The 16863-nt window shown below is 48.7% G+C and overlaps 5 protein-coding genes across 5 annotated transcripts; 3 read left to right on the top strand and 2 right to left on the bottom strand.

Annotated features, from left to right (window-relative positions):
* The first annotated feature begins 1535 nt into the window (after positions 1-1535).
* Positions 1536-4257, top strand: GGS22DRAFT_173633 (putative cytochrome P450 alkane hydroxylase). Its single transcript, XM_047962956.1, has 3 exons — positions 1536-2685; positions 2749-3295; positions 3406-4257. The coding sequence occupies exons 1-3, from the start codon at positions 2122-2124 to the stop codon at positions 3828-3830; spliced, it is 1536 nt and encodes a 511-aa protein (XP_047814697.1). The 5' UTR covers positions 1536-2121; the 3' UTR covers positions 3831-4257.
* Positions 4258-8804: 4547 nt separating this feature from the next.
* GGS22DRAFT_77243 (thioredoxin domain-containing protein) lies at positions 8805-9706 on the bottom strand. Its single transcript, XM_047968063.1, has one exon. It carries the CDS (start codon positions 9269-9271, stop codon positions 8894-8896), a length of 378 nt encoding a protein of 125 aa, XP_047814696.1. The 5' UTR covers positions 9272-9706; the 3' UTR covers positions 8805-8893.
* Positions 9707-9937: 231 nt separating this feature from the next.
* Positions 9938-12665, top strand: GGS22DRAFT_77219 (uncharacterized protein). The gene is made up of 4 exons (XM_047968062.1): positions 9938-10544; positions 10637-11182; positions 11257-11863; positions 11950-12665. Exons 1-4 carry the CDS (start codon positions 10430-10432, stop codon positions 12446-12448), a joined length of 1767 nt encoding a protein of 588 aa, XP_047814695.1. The 5' UTR covers positions 9938-10429; the 3' UTR covers positions 12449-12665.
* A 1097-nt stretch (positions 12666-13762) lies between these two features.
* Positions 13763-15073, top strand: GGS22DRAFT_173622 (uncharacterized protein; the record flags this gene model as incomplete). The annotated part of the gene is made up of 3 exons (XM_047962955.1): positions 13763-14138; positions 14206-14768; positions 14848-15073. Coding segments are annotated over exons 1-3 (752 nt in total), but the record flags the coding sequence as incomplete, so codon positions are not given.
* A 372-nt stretch (positions 15074-15445) lies between these two features.
* Positions 15446-16683, bottom strand: GGS22DRAFT_173620 (uncharacterized protein). The gene has a single exon (XM_047962954.1). The coding sequence runs from the start codon at positions 16551-16553 to the stop codon at positions 15522-15524; it is 1032 nt and encodes a 343-aa protein (XP_047814693.1). The 5' UTR covers positions 16554-16683; the 3' UTR covers positions 15446-15521.
* Between the last annotated feature and the right edge of the window lie 180 nt (positions 16684-16863).

Below are 16863 nucleotides of genomic sequence, written 5' to 3'. Positions count from 1 at the left end.
TTTTTCCCGTTTTTTTTCTTTAAAATTCTTTTTCCTAGTCTTCCATTTCCCCCTTTTCGCCTAGCTCTATACAGGAATAACGGAACGTCGATCTATTACCGCCTATTACGGCCATTCTGGCCATTGCGGTCATTGTTGCATGAACTGCTTATGAAGAATTGCTTATGAATGTTTCCCTAATAGACCAAAGGTCTCTTTAGGTAAATGCTAGGTATGTAAGTACGCCACGGCTTCTCCAAACTTGGTCAAGGTTCATTCTCACCATCCCCGAGCCTTCGGAACGGCCCCCCTCCCCAAGCCCTGGGGGGTCCCCTAGCCGTAATCAGCTTAGTCCAGGCGGCTGCGCTTACTAGCGAGGAAAAAAAATTTCCTTGACCTTTCTTTTTCAAGTCTCATCATGACAACCAGTAGCAATAATAGCACTGTAGCAGTAACTGGCGGTGCGTGAGAGAGAAAAACCCCCCAAAATCTCCCCCCAAAAAACCGACGGACGTGCCAAGTGTTCGGACGTCGTCGAAATCCTTAACGCTCGCGTACACTGTACGTCTCATCAAGATCTCATTTCTGTAGCGGACAGCCACGTGTCTCGGACATTTCGAGCTTCAGCCTCCTTCCTCCCCAATCCTAGTCGGAATGGTTGTCGTGGATCCGGTCGTGTAGGTTATCCATGGCACAGGAAGCTTTTCCTGTTTGCCTTACTACGACGCGTACCTGTCAGAGAGGCTGTCGCTAGCTCGACGGCGCGCCTCGCCTAGACTAGAGGATCTTCTCCCTTGTCTACATACCTAGGTTGCTAGGTAGGTTCTAGGCTTATGGGATGGTGACACCGCTATCGTAGAACCTTGTTGCCTGTCTTCTCCTCCTTCGTATGCTCTAACATAATTCCGCGACGGACGGACGAGACAGGCCATACCAAACCAGGGAGAGCTAAACGTACAGTAGCGGGCGAGAGGGTCGGCGCTGATTCGGGCAGAACGTGCAGGCCGCCGAACGACCGTCCCTGAATCAGTGATCGACCCAACTGGCGATGGTTACAAAACAAACACCAAAAAAAAGACCCATCGGAACCTATTCGAGGAGCGGAGTCCCTTAGCATTCTGACTACACAGGTACCAGGACAGCCCCGAAAACCCAGCCCAGAAAACCCAGCCCGGGAAACCAGCCCAGGGAACCAGCCCAGGAAAGCCAATCCAAGAAATAACGTGCCCGCCACTCTTACGTAGACACATAAGCGGAGAGGCAGGGCGTATGGGTTATGACGTATTCACAGATTTTATGAATTCTTTTTTTTTTTGGTATCTGTCGTCTCGTATACGGTATAACAACTGACATGTTAGCGGGATTATAGCGAACGCAGCTGCGCAGAAGGGCGGCATACACAGTGTAAGGGAGAGAGGGAGACTTGGCCTATGTCGCCCAACAACGTCTAGCCACAACAACGACAAGGGCAGAGCATTGACTGCTCTTCCATCAGCCGTGGGACCGCTGTCAGTTTCCCAGATTGGGGGGTAAGACAGCGAGATTTCCTCTTCCTGTTCCTCTTCGTTTCCGCTCTCCGGCCGGCACGGTACTTCGTATGAGTAACTCTTAGTACTGCCTGTGCATTTATCCCTTGTGACAAGCATTCCATTGGATATGCCATGTCAGTGACGAGCTCGTTGCGGGGCCAGCCATCAGATGCATCCTTAATGGACAATTGCCTGATTGGTTAAAGAGAAAAGTTTCTACCGAGTTGATAATCTGGCTAACAAAACCCGTGGACGATTAAGCATGCGTGCGTATCGGTGGCCAAGATGGTTTACCGTTTATGGATCCCTTGCCGCTCCAAAAGTGAAAGTCCCAAAAGTACTCTCGTACGAAACGATTCCTCCTTGCTGGGCATCATCGGGCTTTGGGGGAGAGACGAGCAACCTTTTTTTTTTTTTTTGCTCGCCCATTTGTCACGGTCTGGGTCCAACCAAGCAGCATTGGCCAGAACCTCTCTCGGAGTATAAGTAAGCTCGCTGCTCTTCTCCGCCCCCCATCTTTCTTCTCATTGCAGTTGCATCGTGTAACAGATCTTGTCACACTTTTTTCTTCTTGTCCGTCGTCTTATTTCTGATCTTATTTCTGAAATTCGCGATGGCCGTCTCCTTGCTCGTGGCCGCCACAGGCCTCTTCGTCTTCATCGTATACTACACAATCCAGTGGCTCGTACGATGTCGGCGTCAATATCATATGATCAGACAGAACGGCTGTCTGCCTCCTAAGAAGCTACCCCAGATAGATCCCTTCCTAGGGACCGACGTCGTCATGCAGAACCTCGGGGCCGCGAAGAAGTATGGCTTCCTCAACCTCCTCAGGAGTCGTCACGCCGCTCACGGTCTCACCTTCACCACCAACACCTACTTCCGGACAACCATCAACACCTGCGACCCCACGCTCATCCAGAATGTGCTATCTTTCCAATTCCAAGATTTCGGGATGGGACCTCTCAGACGCAAGAGCGCATCGCCTCTACTCGGACGAGGTATCTTCACGACGGACGACGAGATCTGGGCTCACCAGCGCGCCTTGATCCGACCCAGCTTCGTCAGGGCCCAGGTTACGGATTTCACCATCTTCGGCCACCACGTCGATCAGCTGATCGCTCTCATCGGACGTCAGAACAACGAGGTGGATCTTCAGCAGCTCTTCTTCCGCATGGTTTGTGAAACACTCGTCCAGGATTTACCCTTTCGGGCCTGATAAACTAACCACGTAAGACAGGTTTTGGACTCTAACAGCGAGTACATGTTCGGAGAGTCTGTCGGCTTAATGTCGGAGAACGCTTCCGAATCGGCAACGACCTTCCACCACGCCTTGGACTACGCCCAGCAAGGAACCATCCTTCGATTACGTCTCGGAAACCTCATGTTCGCTCATCGGGACAAGAAGTTCCGCGACTCGTGCGACATCGTACACGCCTATGCTGACAAGTTCGTCGCCCAAGCCCTCGAGTACCGCCGCGGCCAAGCTTCTCTCCCGGCCGAGAAGAAGGTGATGGAAGACGAGACCGTCCGTCGAAAGTACGTCTTCCTAAACGAGCTCGCCAAGGACACCGACGACCCGATCCTATTACGAGACCAGATCGTCAACATGTTATTGGCTGCACGTGACACCACCGCCGGTTTACTCGCTTTCGTCTTCTTCATGCTGGCTCGCCGACCCGAAGTATTCGCCAAGCTCCGCGCCGATGTTCTGGCTCACTACTGTGAGCCACTGACACATGAGGCTCTTATGGATATGAAGTACCTCCGATTTGTCGTCCACGAAAGTAAGTCCTAAATAGCGTCGTGGCGTAGTATGTGCCGCATACCACGCCACACTCCGCCTAATACCACGTACCCCCTACCCCTACCCCCACACAAAGCTAACATGACTCAGCTCTTCGTCTCTTCCCGCCCATCGCTACCAACAGCCGCATGGCCAACAAGGATACCGTCCTTCCCGTAGGCGGCGGCCCTGATGGAAAGTCGCCTATGTTCGTCAAGAAGCACAACGTCGTCACCTACAGCACCTTCGTGATGCATCGACGAAAGGAGTTTTTCGGAGAGGACGCCGACGAGTTCCGTCCCGAGAGATGGGAGAACCTGCGCCCCGGTTGGGAATTCCTACCCTTCAACGGCGGCCCCAGAATCTGCCCCGGTCAAAAGTTCGCTCTGACGGAATCATCGTATACGATCGCGCGTCTACTCCACGCCTTCTCCGGCATCGAGAACCGCGACCCCACGGACTGGAGAGAGCAATTGACATTGTCGCTGACCTTGAATAACGGTGTACAATGCCGTCTCATCCCCGCTTCTTCATAACGCCTTTTATGACTTTCTTTCATCTTTTTTTCTTTCATTCTTTATACAAATACCCAATACCCATGGAATGTATGCGGAGCTCAGGCCTCCTGACGGTTGGTTAATTCGGGGACGGTCATGGTTGGGATTACAGAAAAGGGAAACTCGGATGTTGAAGCTTACAAGTGTCTCAATAGATTGGACGTGTGGGTTCGAATACTGTAGATATGTACGGGGACGATAAGACGTGGATGGATTCTTTGGCTTTTGTTCTCATGATCCGACTAGACACTTGACCTCACGATCAAATTAGGGGACGGATTATTGCTGTCGTTTTAGCTGTCGTATTAGCGCTTTTGCGGTTTGGCTGTCTGGTAGTTAACCTTTTGAAAATAAGAAAATGATGTGTTTAAAAGCAGTTTGAGAAACTTGAAAAACTTGAACTTGAGAAACCGGGAGAGACTGGAGAAACCGGAGGAACCACAAGATGGTCTCCGACTTAGTTTCGAACATCCATGACTTATATCGATAGGTCGGCAGGTCAATAATCTCCCGCCAAGAACGGCCCCTTTACGTATCCAAGACAACGGTTGGTCCAAAAAAAACGAATTTCCCCGGAACTTGCCACCGTCTATAGCTGACCTTCATATAAGATCACCTCGGAGGCTCAGCTTGCGTGTCACACCAAATATGGGTCGTGGCCGCATGTTTGGCCGCAGTAAACAGATTATCGAGATTTGGAATCTCAGAGGGAAACGGATTCGTTGATCCTTAAGTGCCGATGGGACGGTCGTCATGCACGTCCTACGTGTAGAATGTTTCCAACATGCAGCGGGACTTATGTGTCCTACAGCCTCGGCGGTCCGGTTCGTTCATGCGGGTACCCAGACGGATGTGACTTACCCTCCTAGCCTAGCGAAAGATCTTTTTCCTTGGACGATATAGTTCGGAATATACGTGGATGCTTATAGTTGCGGAGGCTAGCCATCCTTAAATCTCCTAATGGTTGATATTATCCCGATATGGGTCTTTCTTAAAATGACGTCCACCTGATCAGAATCTTCCATGGAGATGCGGGCCTTACCTAGCAGATCCAGCAGGATTATATATAGGTGGTCTTAGCAGAGATCTTATAGTTAAGTGCAAGTGCATGGTACGTCCGTACGCCGCTAATGTACGCCACTATGCCGAAGACCGGCGGATGATCTGAGCGTTCCCTTACTAAGGACCACGTTAATAGCCTCCTCGTTATAGGCTCGATGGGATCATCACTCGATTTAGTTCACGTAATAACGAGCTATTAAGATTAAAATGTTACTCATGGGCTAGGTACGACCCGGACAAGCTCCGTATCCTTCGTCTCGCGTTTGTCCTAACCTCCGGGCAACTTGGATGAAACGAAGCCACTCACTCACCGCTTAAGCGAACAAACAGATCGAGCAGGCAAGATCGGCCAATCAAATTTGGTTATTCGTAAATTTCACCAATGAGGTGTTACACAATCGACTAAGACGGTTGGACAGACAAGGTCAAGTTGCCAATACCGGCCCCGGTCGAGATGCCGTTCTACGGGTACAAGCAGATCGATCATCGTATTTCGTACGCAGGTACGTTGTAAAACTTAATAGAGGGCTCCACCAGCCGCGGTTTGTCTGTTGTGATATCTGTTGTGATACATGAAATTCCGGCTGGTCGGTATCTTGATATCATTCGTCCAAAGGTGTGTCGGTGTAATTACTAAGACCACGATATGAAATCTTGCCGTGCCACGTAACGCTCGGGTTCTTACTGGAGCTGCCAGGACCCAGAAGGTCTAATATAGATTATCTACCAACCAATTGCTGATCTTCGACCTTGCGGCTCTAACGCGGTCAAGGGTACGCGATCCTAGCGGAAGCCGATCTTCATGTTCTTCGGATCTGGCGGTCTGTTCACTTACGCACGTGGTCGAGTTACATGGTCCTACAGCCTTAAGACCCACAATCTCGTAGATATAATGCAACGCACCATTAGTCGATAACAGGTAAGACCACACGGGTGCTTAGTTCATATAAATTAGTAGGTATATTAGGTATCTACTAAGACCGGCGCCTGATTGGGAGCCTCTCGCCGAGAAGAGCCTCAAATTCGACTACCTACTTTAAGATCGAAGCGACTTCATCTTTTCACTTTAAAATGGCGATCTGTCTCCGAACAAGCTGCTAGCCGAATACCTGGGTAGATACTAGGTACCCAGGTAGGTAGGTATGAACATACTAGGTATCTAAGATGCATTATTAAGATATTGCTCGCTTTGCCGCTTGCTACCTACCTATCTCCTTGATTATTGCTTGCTTGCTTGCTTCCGTAGCAGACGACGATCATGTCATCCCGGGTCGACGGCTTTAATCAATCGTTTCATTCTATGGTGACGTTCGTTATGCTAATGCCATGGATCTTGAATAGTTTCGCCCTCTCGTATCATAACAGCCCGAAGAACGAATCAGCATACCAATTGAACCGGCGACGTCTACATTGTCCTCTAAACATCTTGATTCATGTTGTACCAAGATTTTCGGGCCGACTGAAGAAAAATACTCTTTAATTAAGATACCACCCCCCTTAGGATAGAAGGATTATAAAAGATATGTTATACCTGTGGAGAAAGAGGGGAATAGGGGGGATGTTATCCTATAGGTTATCGAGCAGGGTCTGGTACGGACTTTTGTCGATGATGTGGTATATTAATACCGTTAATATATTATTCTATCGGTTCCAAGGACCCAGCTTGTTGGTTCGCACCGGGATTCGATGCCGTTAGGGGCATGTATCCGAGCCTCATAAAAATGAGATGTTGGCTTGATATTGCCGTTGATTCATGCTATTGTAGATTAATTCAATTGATACAAGTGATGGCTTGGATGGGTTTGGAGCCTATGAGACATGCGTGTAAGGTGTTATCCCCATCGCTTACGTAGGTGCCTACTACCTAGGTACCTTGTATGGAGCTACTTTGCCTCTCTTGTCAATGCTTGCTACCAATTTGCATAGGATAAGATTATGCGTCGCATTATGATTGTTGCTGATCATGGTAATCGAGAAATGGAAAACTTCAAATTGAATGCCTTTGCTTCTTGATTTGACTGTTGTTCGGAATTATTCGGTACCTCTATATCGACAATTCGGCATCGGAGACATCTAACATCGTACTTGGATGTCGACATTAATAGGAATCGAACGTATTGGAGTTTAGATTAAAGGGTAGTCCTAGTTGATAGGCAAATTCAGGTTAAATATCCTTTCACAGATCAATCAAGACACGAGAACGTACCTAGGTATATTAGATTTTGAAGGAATTGGCGCGCGATGAAGTATTCCAGGGAGAACCGCCATTGAGATAAGTCGACGAGAAACAAGTAGCAATATTACCTACCTATTTATTACGTAGACTTTTCTTATTTTATTATGCTTTCTTCGTCACGGTGTTAATCCTAAGTACTAGGTACCTACCTAGACGTCCTCATGTTAAGCTATGAAAAAACATTTCGGCGGGTGGATATCCCCTAATGTCACTATACGCTGGACTTTTAGAGGCCTTCGACATCGGGGTTAACCCCAACCGGATCAACTTTCATCTACTTGCCCTTATCTCCTATCTTTCGCTTCCTCTCGCTAGCTCTCGCTACCTCGCTCTTTTCGAACCATTAAAACTTCATAAGAGTCGCATGGTCCCATTCTATCTCCTATGAATGTAAACTTGCGACCCAGATACTCGATACCCACAATATTCCATTGCAAGAAACCCCTGAAAGGTATAGCATACGTTAGGCTTGGCAGATCGCCGAATGTGATGCTTCGGGCTTCAATTAAGCTCTCTTCTGTGGAATAGAATCTCAGGAACCCATACTTTGATGGAGATCCCGCTATTTTTATGTACCAGGTACCAATAACATCGGGGATCTTCTCGTCAACGAATCGAGGCGGAGCTAGGAAGGATTCCCAAGTCCACGACAATGATCTGCTGGGCCACGTGGAGCTAGTAAAGAGCCTCAGGCTCTTAGGCACTGCCAAGTTCTACGATCATACCTATTAATAGCCTGCCAACTTTGGTACGTATTACTTGAAGATTGGAGTGTTCGAAAGTCCTTCGCTTGATGCTTGCTTCTTGCCGCTTGGAGTTTATGATATATGATATGCTCGTCGACAACGTGTTAATCCAGCCGAGTCAAATGTAGTATAAATCTACGTTCCGGTCCCCGGCTACGACTCTCCTCGTTGCCGGCGGATATCCGCTTCGCCTAGCCGAAAAGACACCGCATTCGCTTTAGCTTGAGAAGACGAGTGAGTGAGTAATTGTCGCGAAGACGAAACTGGTGCCAGGTTTCTCATGCACAAACTTACCTAACCTTAGTAGGTAGGTAGATTCCATTAACATGCGTACATTGAGCAGCAAGTATTGAACATAGCAGCATATGCTATAACGTCCCATCGCCATACAGCTGTATCTTCGACTAGGTACCTGCCCAGGTGGTCTTCTCTTCGGCGAACATTCTACGATACCTACATACAACGCCAGCCACGTCGTACATAACGATATGTATACCACATCGGGGATTATCCTGGTTGTATCAACGATAAGCTATAACGTTGCTCGCTTGAATTACACCAGCTATCATCAGTCGATGAACAGGTAGGGACATTCGAATGAGCAACCCCCGTGGTGACTTGGCGTTAGATTCGTGGCTTACAGGTTAAGGCCGTATGAATCACGGGTGGCTTGAATATTTGCCCATGTATCTGAAGTACTCCTAAGTACTGAAATGAACTGGGTGACACCCCGGTCACGCCCTGGTAACATCTCAGAACGCCCGCATCGATATCTTGACCGGTCACCTGAGTACCCAGTACAGACAGCTCGTCTATCATATCAACAATCACATGGCTACCTCCTATGGACTATCCTATGTCGATCACTAAAGTTGTCACTCGGGAAGATGCGGAAACGTCCGTACATAAGCCAATCAGCAACACGTCCCATTTAATGAATTCCGAATCATCCATTCCACCCTCGCCCTCTCCGGTCTTTCTTCCCCTCGCGCAGCAGATTACGCAGCAGCCATCCGCTTCTTCGCCAGCCCGCTTAGCTTCTCAGCGGCAGCCGAAAGCGCGCGGGGGTCTGCACCGCGGATCATGGGTTGTCCGTTGACGGCGACCTGGCGACCCTCCTTGAAGAACATGAAGGTGGGCATGGCGGAGACGCTGTGAGCGCGCGCCGCATCCTGTGCATGGTCCACGTTGACCTTAGCGAAGGCTAGGATGCCCGGCGCCGAGTGCTGCTTGGCTAAGGTCTCGTAGTGCGGCGCGATGGCCTTGCACGGCCCGCACCAGTCCGCGTAAAAGTCCACGACGACGTATGTGGTCGAGGCGAAGAGCGATTGAAGCTCGGCGAGCGAGTTGATGTGGTGGAGGTTATCACCGCTCATTTTGGGTTAGCTTGGTTTGGTTCGGTTTGATGCGATATGATAATATCTGATGGACGAAAGCGTGCTCTCTTTGGCGATCTTTGGTTGCCTCAGACTTTAGAATAACTTGGAAGAGTCAAGGTTTTAGTTGATAGCGTAGTAATATGTTAACTTAATGAAAAAGGAAATGTGGCTGCTTATGTACTAGGTATATCAGAATGTTAAGACAGTGATTCATAATATCAAAGGACAGTATGAATGGGGGTTTCTGGAATCTGGATGGTTGGGGAAAGTTAAAGTGGCGAGCTGAAAAGATTCCGAGATCACGACATGTTTATTACCTAATTAAACCCTTATTATTCATACTATTCGATAGAAACTATTCGGCACGGGCCGAACCGCTGTAAACGACTTTAATGAAGTAGCGGGGTTCCTCATTGGTTATAGGGTTTTAGGGGTTATAGGAGGGTTATAGGGGAGTTATGGGGACCATAGGTCGTGAGGGGTTATGATCATTCATAGCCCTAGAGGTAGACGGGACTAGACGTTTTTAACATGCTTACTACCCATCTTACATCATCCAGATACATACCTAGTATCACAACAACTTCCTATGTCCGCCCAGTGGTTTCTTTAAATAACCATATGTACAGATCATGTTTCATCTCGACGATACCACCTTCGAACAAGTAATAGGGTAGGTTTTTGATTAATGTGCCCTGAAGTGGCAGAAGATTCCAGGGATGAACCATCAAGGCGTGGCCAATAACAATTCGTTAAAGGTCTACTGCATACCTCGTACAGCAATTATGACCAATTATATTTCTGGAGTTCCCTCTTCTTCGGTCGCAATAAAAATTGCAAAACGTGAGGCTTTGCATAGCTGGGCTGAGTAGCTCGTAACACCAAACCGGCCACTTACATCCACGATTTTCGATATCGTATCGGTCACGATAGTAGTATTCATCCGAATTTTCGTAGGGCTGATGTTCTGTGCCGACCAAGGACATAAGAAGGTTGTATACCACCAATCCATCCAATGGATGTCAGCTAGGTTGGATCGGGGGCCGGAATGTTTAAGACATGAGCTTCTAGATAAGGTGGCTACTCCTCAAGTCGCCATGGTTCAGCAGCTATGTCTTCGTCTCATCCGGTATTCCTGGAAAGCCTATTACCAGGATGCGTTGTCCACCTAACCCACGTGCGATCATCCGTTTATCGTCCTGCTATATCGCTCTTCAACTATTCGTAACCTGTTACGCCAGCTCCCTGTGCAGTATCGTGAACCATAGGTGTGAGTTAGCCTGTACTTATTAGTTATATTCCTTATCCCTCTGTTGTCTCTCGGGAGTACAATGACTGATCTGAGGGCATCCCCTATCGTAGCTGCTATCGTAGGCGATCGTTTCTTCTTCTCGAGTGGCAATTATACCTTCGACGATGGACAAACTATGCGTAATACGTCGTTACTTTATTGGCTCCGTCTCAACGAGACGATTGACGTATCAGGCCCTATTGATATGTCCCAGCTAGGTTCGGTCGATCTACCAAGTACTAGTCTTGTAAACAACAGGGGTGGCTCTGCCGGGACGTTCTTCTACGATCATACATCCCTGTATCCGTATGCCGGGATGATCGGACCGGACGCGGATGGGATAAATAATTCCTTATGGTCTTTTAATACGACGGACGATACGTGGAACCTAGCCCAAGTCCAAGGGGGTAAGATCTCGTTCGGTACCAACAGCGAGGGCGTATATGCTAGCGATCCAAGCACGGGCACCTCTTTCTATACCGGCGGCTGGGTGATGGCTTTCAATAACACGAATAACGGCACCGTCAAATTCCAATCCTTCAACTCCGCTTCACCCCAGTGGACTTTCGAGACCGCCACCACAGGTATTCAGGGACCTAATATCCTTAAAGGCACTAGTATGTACCTGATAATCTGAGTAGCGCCTCGAGGTGAATCGTCGAATCTACCTGCTAACCTGGCCAATTAATAGTGGTGCATCTGAGAAAGGGTCAAGCAGGTGTGCTTCTCGCTTTCGGGGGATACCAGACAGCTTACCCAGGTACCAGGACCGCGCAGTGGTACTGGGATCAACGACCTTTCAGCGATATATTCGTCTACGACATCTTCTCAAACGTATGGTATCTGCAGGAGGCCACCGGCGATATCCCCAGCCTCCGTACGGACTTTTGCGCCGGCGTCTCGGTAGCACCGGACGATTCCAGCTTCCAGGTCACGATCCATGGGGGTTGGGACGAATTTAACGGACGTGCTTACGACGACGTATATGTGCTGAGCATCCCTTCGTTCCGTTGGATCAAAATTAGCGACACCCACAACCCAGACTTGCTCGGTCCTGACTCCCCTGGCCGTAACCGGCCCAAGTGCGATGTGTGGAACGGGACACAGCTCATAGTATCAGGGGGGTTTATTACAGTCAATACCGGCGCGGATAACTGGAAAATACTGAATAAAAGATGCAATAAGACATACCCGCCGTTTAAGGTCTTAGATACTTCATCATATACTTGGCGGACGAGCTTCGACCCTAACTTGGAGTATTCGGTGCCACTCTCGGTAACAACTATCATAGGGGGAGAGTGAGTACCTATATATGATTTCTTGCTCTGATCGTGAATACCTTAATCGCGAATACTTATCTTGGTAGATAACTGACGTTCATCAGCTCTTCCGGAAATGCGACCCTCAACACACCTTCTACGGGTTGGAGTTCCGAAGACCTAGAAACTATATTCAGCAAAACAGTACCTAGAGACACGTATGAACTGGTCAAAAAGGGACCTAATGTTTCAGCTTCTACCCCGTCCCCTTCCCCGTCATCTGAGCCTGGCGATATCAATAATAGCTTAAGCCAGGGTGCTATCGCAGGAATCGCCATTGCAGTCATCATGGGCGTCATTATCATCCTCGTAAGCGTACTGGTATGGCTGGACAGGAAACACACCCCGATTCCGAGGAAGATGGTGGAAACTGCGAATATAATAGCAATGACGGATAGTCAATGGCAGAAGCCGGAGCTCGAGGGTTGTCATAATGCACGACACGAGTTGGGTATCTCAGAACCTCGACCACATGAGGTACACAGTGAAGGGATATCGAGATGCGAATTGCCGGGAAGCGCCCCCTCTCTTGCGGAACTACCTTGCGCTTATCACCCAGGCTAGCCGCCAATAGCTTCCAACGGCTTGCTTGGGGTTCCCTGGATAGAATTCTGATCTTGCGAGAGCCATTCTAGATACTTGGCTACTGGTCCTTCAATCTTTCAACTGACCATACCCTTGACAGCTGCTATGGTAGGGATAAGAAGCGTCATATGATGCGATGTTTGGGATACTAGAGCGACGTGGTGGGCGAATGCAGCTGATAGTACACGATGCTGGTGAGCAAGAAGCAATACATATATACCTACAAAGACAAGGATACTACGGAAAGGATTAGCAGATGCTCTCATATGCAAAATCTAGTAATACATCATAAGGACTAGATGTGTTAGATCTCTGTATACTATATACCTATATACGGACTTCAAGGAAAGCTTTTATGGTGGCCACAAAATAACACCTGACCTACTCGGCTTTGTCCGCATTTCTATCATCATCAATTTAGGTTTGAAATATTCCAAGATAATTTATGCATGGGGCTGGTTGCTAAGCGTAGGCTTGACAGGTCATTTTTAGATCGATATGAATGGCTTGAGTGGCGTACGGAACTCCGATACCACCACGGTAGCACATGGTAGCACCCAGTCAGCGTGGCGGGATAACATGGAAAGTAGTATCCACAAGAACATAGAAGTCTCCGCATTGACTCATAAATCACTGCAAGTCAGATTATGACTCTGCTGAGAGGGATGTATCGATGCAATAATTTCTCTGGTACCCAACGGCAGAAAGAACTGCAACGGGCCAAAGGGTAAGTGATCGAAGAAATTCGGTCTGTCCTCCAGTTTCCCCTCCAAGACCTGCCATTGAGACTCCGAAGAGTGACGAAAGCCAGAGTGAATATGAAGGATGGTTGTCTGAGGAGGAAAAAGAAAGGAAGAAAAAGCGAGGAGTCGAAAATTTTCATTTTATTGGAATAAAATAGGTGGATCCAAACGCGATCGCGTCTAAGCGGCATTATGTTAATCCTGCTAATCCTACCGGGTACAGCCACAATACCCCTGTGACCTACAGGAGACGTCCTTTTAACGCTTACATGAGGTGAAGTGGCATGTGGATTGGGTCTGGTCGAAAAAGGTATAGCTTAGTCTGATCTCGGCCAATTAAAAATAATCTAAATAACGGGTAACGCAACGAGCCTAACAATTGGATTACCCCGCCATCTAGGTGGGATGTCAGAGATGTTAGTGGTTCTAATTCTTACATGCAGCCCTGAAGGCGTTACACTGGCGCTAATCAGTTGTGTACATCCATTCGAGGCACTGTAACTTGGAATCACCGCCTGCAAGTCTTATGTTTTGTTTTTTGCCCCTCTTTCGTCGACGTTTGACTCGATCCGATATTTACGTCAAAAACTTGTTGCCATCTCCTTTGTCCTTTTAAACTTCTTCGTAACCTTGGCAACAAACTTGGTGAAATTTAGATCGCAGCTAGATTTTACTATTAAAGTCAAACCGATCCCGTCCTGCAGAATATTTACTTGGAACATCGAAACCAGTAAACCTGCAAATCTGCAAATCTGCAAACCTGCAAACCTGCATTCAAGGGTGACTCGATAAGCTACCCCGCCATCCTTCACGTTCATCATTTCATCGTCCTCTCTCACATCAATCACTCATCATGGCTGGACGCGGTGCACCTGGAGCCAACTCTCGTGGCCGAGGAGGCAAATTCAAGAAGTTCACTCGAGGTGGTATGTCTTCCCTTCGTCTTGTTTCCTCATCATACGAATTTTTAATCGCTAATTTGTTGTCGCAAAGGTGGAAAACACTTCTCTCGTGACCTTCGACCCCTCGACGCCGAAGGCAACGAGATTAGCATGTGGAGCGAAGATGCCCAAAAAGACAAGAGCGGAAGCGATTCCGAAGAGGACTCCGAAGAAGACTCAGAAGAGGAAGACTCCGACGCTGGTCCCTCCCAACAACAGTCCGAATTGACCCGAGAAGAGCGTAAGCAGGCCAAGAAGGCTCAGAAGGAGGCAGCCATCGCCAGAAAGAACAAGCCCGTACAAGTCGGAGACATGCCCACCGACTCCGAAGAGGAAGAAGACGAGGACGACGGCATGCCCGCTAATCCTAACCACTCCAAGGCTGCACGCAACCAAGCTAAGGCTCCGCCCAAATCCGATGCCGTCGAAGACGTTACCGAAGGAGTTCAGAAACTTGCCATGAGCCGAAAGGAACGCGAGTCTATGGAGGCCCAGCAGGCTAAGGAGAAGTACCGCAAGCTTCACGAAGCAGGCAAGACAGACGAAGCTAAGGCCGACCTGGCCCGTCTGCGACTCATCCGAGAGAAGCGAGATGCCGAGGCCGCGCGAAAGCAGGTGCGTAACTACTCGTACCATCACAGGCGATATTACTATGTTCTTAGGTAGTATATAATATGCTAACATTTAATTATAGGCCGAGAAGGAAGAGCGCGAGGCTCACGAGAAGGCGCGAAAGGCCGAGATCGATGCCAAGGAGTCCAAGAAGCGAGAGGCTGCTCTAGGCAAGCCCGGAAAGAAGGGACGAGCTAAATGAAGTTGTCCATCTACCTAGTACTTCCCGTTGGCTATCGTCAACATACCTTGCATAGCCTTGTGTCTGGCCGTGCATATTGAATACAAACCAGAACCTTGCCTCGTCATACAGATTGTTGCTCTACGTTGTGTAGCTGCCTGCATCTCTCTCTCTCTCTCTCTCTCTGTGTGTGTGTGTGTGTGCGTGCGTGTGTGTTGGCTGAGAATAAGGTAATTCTTTTTATAAGTCTAATAATTGTGCGAACCGACATATAACACCAAGAATAATCCTCTTGGTGTTCTTGTGGGTAGGCACCTAATCTGCATACTGATTAAAGAATCGCTTAGCTTCCGAGTGAGGGTGAGTTACCAAGGTTATCGTGATCGTACAATATGTAGTATATCGTACTACGTGGTCTATAAGTCTATTTAATGGAGAAGTATCATGGACATCTACTAGAGATTATGGTCGTGACTCTACAGCGAAACGATCCATTACACCACACTATATATTCCTTTCGCCCTTTGCATGCTCCTTTTGGCATGCTCCCCTTTGATTAGGTACCTAGGTCTCTATTATACCTTTGGATTACTTGGCACATCCTGACCTACACTTTCTTTCCAGAATTCATCAAAGTTGATATCTTGTTTCTCAAACATCTCCCTGATCTGCTTTGCAACTTGCTCTTGCTTTTCGGGTCCAAATCCACCCGGCTGTGTCGATTCGTACTGGATGATTTCGATCCACCGATAGAATAAATCCTCCTTATCAACAGCAGCGAGCGCGTCTCTGAAGGCGAATACCTGCCGTCTCCTGTCATCTTCCTCCGCATTCCCACCGACTTTCATGTCGACACTCAGCCATCCGTGCTCCTCGTGGTGCACTAGGACGACGGTGTTGAAAGCTTCGATCGCAGCCATCTTCCTGTCTACCATGGTGGTGGCGTCGACCATAGCCGCCCAGTCCAAGTCCCAGTCGGCGTTCATGAGAAGGTAACCCGTCTTCTCGTTAAGCAGCATCGGTGACGTCGCCGTGCCGATCCGAGACACGAACAAGCTCTTCGCACTAGCATCGTTGACGACGTCTCCTTTCGTCTCGTCCCATCTTTTACTCCGGCGCACGACGATCTCGCGATCTCGGAAGCCGACGGTCCACCGCCATATGACGGGGTTGCCATCCTCTTGGGCGAGAAAGAAGTTGATAGGCCAGGGTCCGATGAAGATGTAGAGTAAGAAATCCAGGAAGAAGGAGAAGGTGCGCTTTGCGACCTCCGGCACGATCTCGGCCCACTCCATCTCGTCGACGACCATGGTAGTTTCGTTGGGGTAGCCTAGCACGGACGCGAAGATCTGCAAGTAGTACGGCAGTATGTAGTACACGCGATACGCGAAGAGCGCGATAATTCCTAGGTTCATGAGCACGGGCACGATGAAGATCTTGCGCTTAAAATCCGCCGGTTGGGAGTCAACGTGCGTGATGTACACGTGCTTCTCGTCCAAAGTCTCGAGGAGAGGCTGTAGGACCTCCGGAGGTCGTTTGAAGGGTGCCGGAGGACTCCCGTCTTTCTTGGCGGGCCTCGACCTCCCCTGACCCCTTTGACGGACCATAGTAATGATTGGTGATTATTATTTGCTCGAAAACTAATAAATTAGCAGCCTAGTACTGGCATGTATCGATGCCGCGACAGTATCATGGATGTAATTAGGCAGATAGGGGATGATGTTGGCACCTCGATGTTCGTAAATTTTCGAGATGGAAGATGAAAAGGGATGATGTGGCTGAAGCTACCCCTGCTACCCTGCCATACCCCTGGATATTTGTGGCTGACACACTAACGGATTCACGTCCCCGGGTACAGGTAGCCCTTGCCCCACCAAAAAAAACTGATGGGTTGGAGATGTGGCGTACTGCAATACG

The sequence above is a fragment of the Annulohypoxylon maeteangense genome (genome assembly GCF_022496945.1).
Source record: "Annulohypoxylon maeteangense strain CBS 123835 unplaced genomic scaffold GGS22scaffold_22, whole genome shotgun sequence".
Lineage (NCBI taxonomy): Eukaryota > Fungi > Ascomycota > Sordariomycetes > Xylariales > Hypoxylaceae > Annulohypoxylon > Annulohypoxylon maeteangense.
The sequence above is the reverse complement of the archived record's forward strand: the minus strand, read 5'-3'. Positions and strand labels throughout refer to the sequence as shown.

Bases quoted from the DNA above. Each gene is read 5' to 3' on its own strand.
- GGS22DRAFT_173633 (XM_047962956.1), top strand. From the start codon at position 2,122: ATGGCCGTCTCCTTGCTCGTGGCCGCCACAGGCCTCTTCGTCTTCATC. The intron at 2,686-2,748 runs GTTTGTGAAACA...CACGTAAGACAG, and splicing joins AGCAGCTCTTCTTCCGCATG to GTTTTGGACTCTAACAGCGA. The intron at 3,296-3,405 runs GTAAGTCCTAAA...AACATGACTCAG, and splicing joins CCGATTTGTCGTCCACGAAA to CTCTTCGTCTCTTCCCGCCC.
- GGS22DRAFT_77243 (XM_047968063.1), bottom strand. From the start codon at position 9,271: ATGAGCGGTGATAACCTCCACCACATCAACTCGCTCGCCGAGCTTCAA.
- GGS22DRAFT_77219 (XM_047968062.1), top strand. From the start codon at position 10,430: ATGCGTTGTCCACCTAACCCACGTGCGATCATCCGTTTATCGTCCTGC. The intron at 10,545-10,636 runs GTGAGTTAGCCT...CCCCTATCGTAG, and splicing joins CAGTATCGTGAACCATAGGT to CTGCTATCGTAGGCGATCGT. The intron at 11,183-11,256 runs GTATGTACCTGA...GCCAATTAATAG, and splicing joins TAATATCCTTAAAGGCACTA to TGGTGCATCTGAGAAAGGGT.
- GGS22DRAFT_173620 (XM_047962954.1), bottom strand. From the start codon at position 16,553: ATGGTCCGTCAAAGGGGTCAGGGGAGGTCGAGGCCCGCCAAGAAAGAC.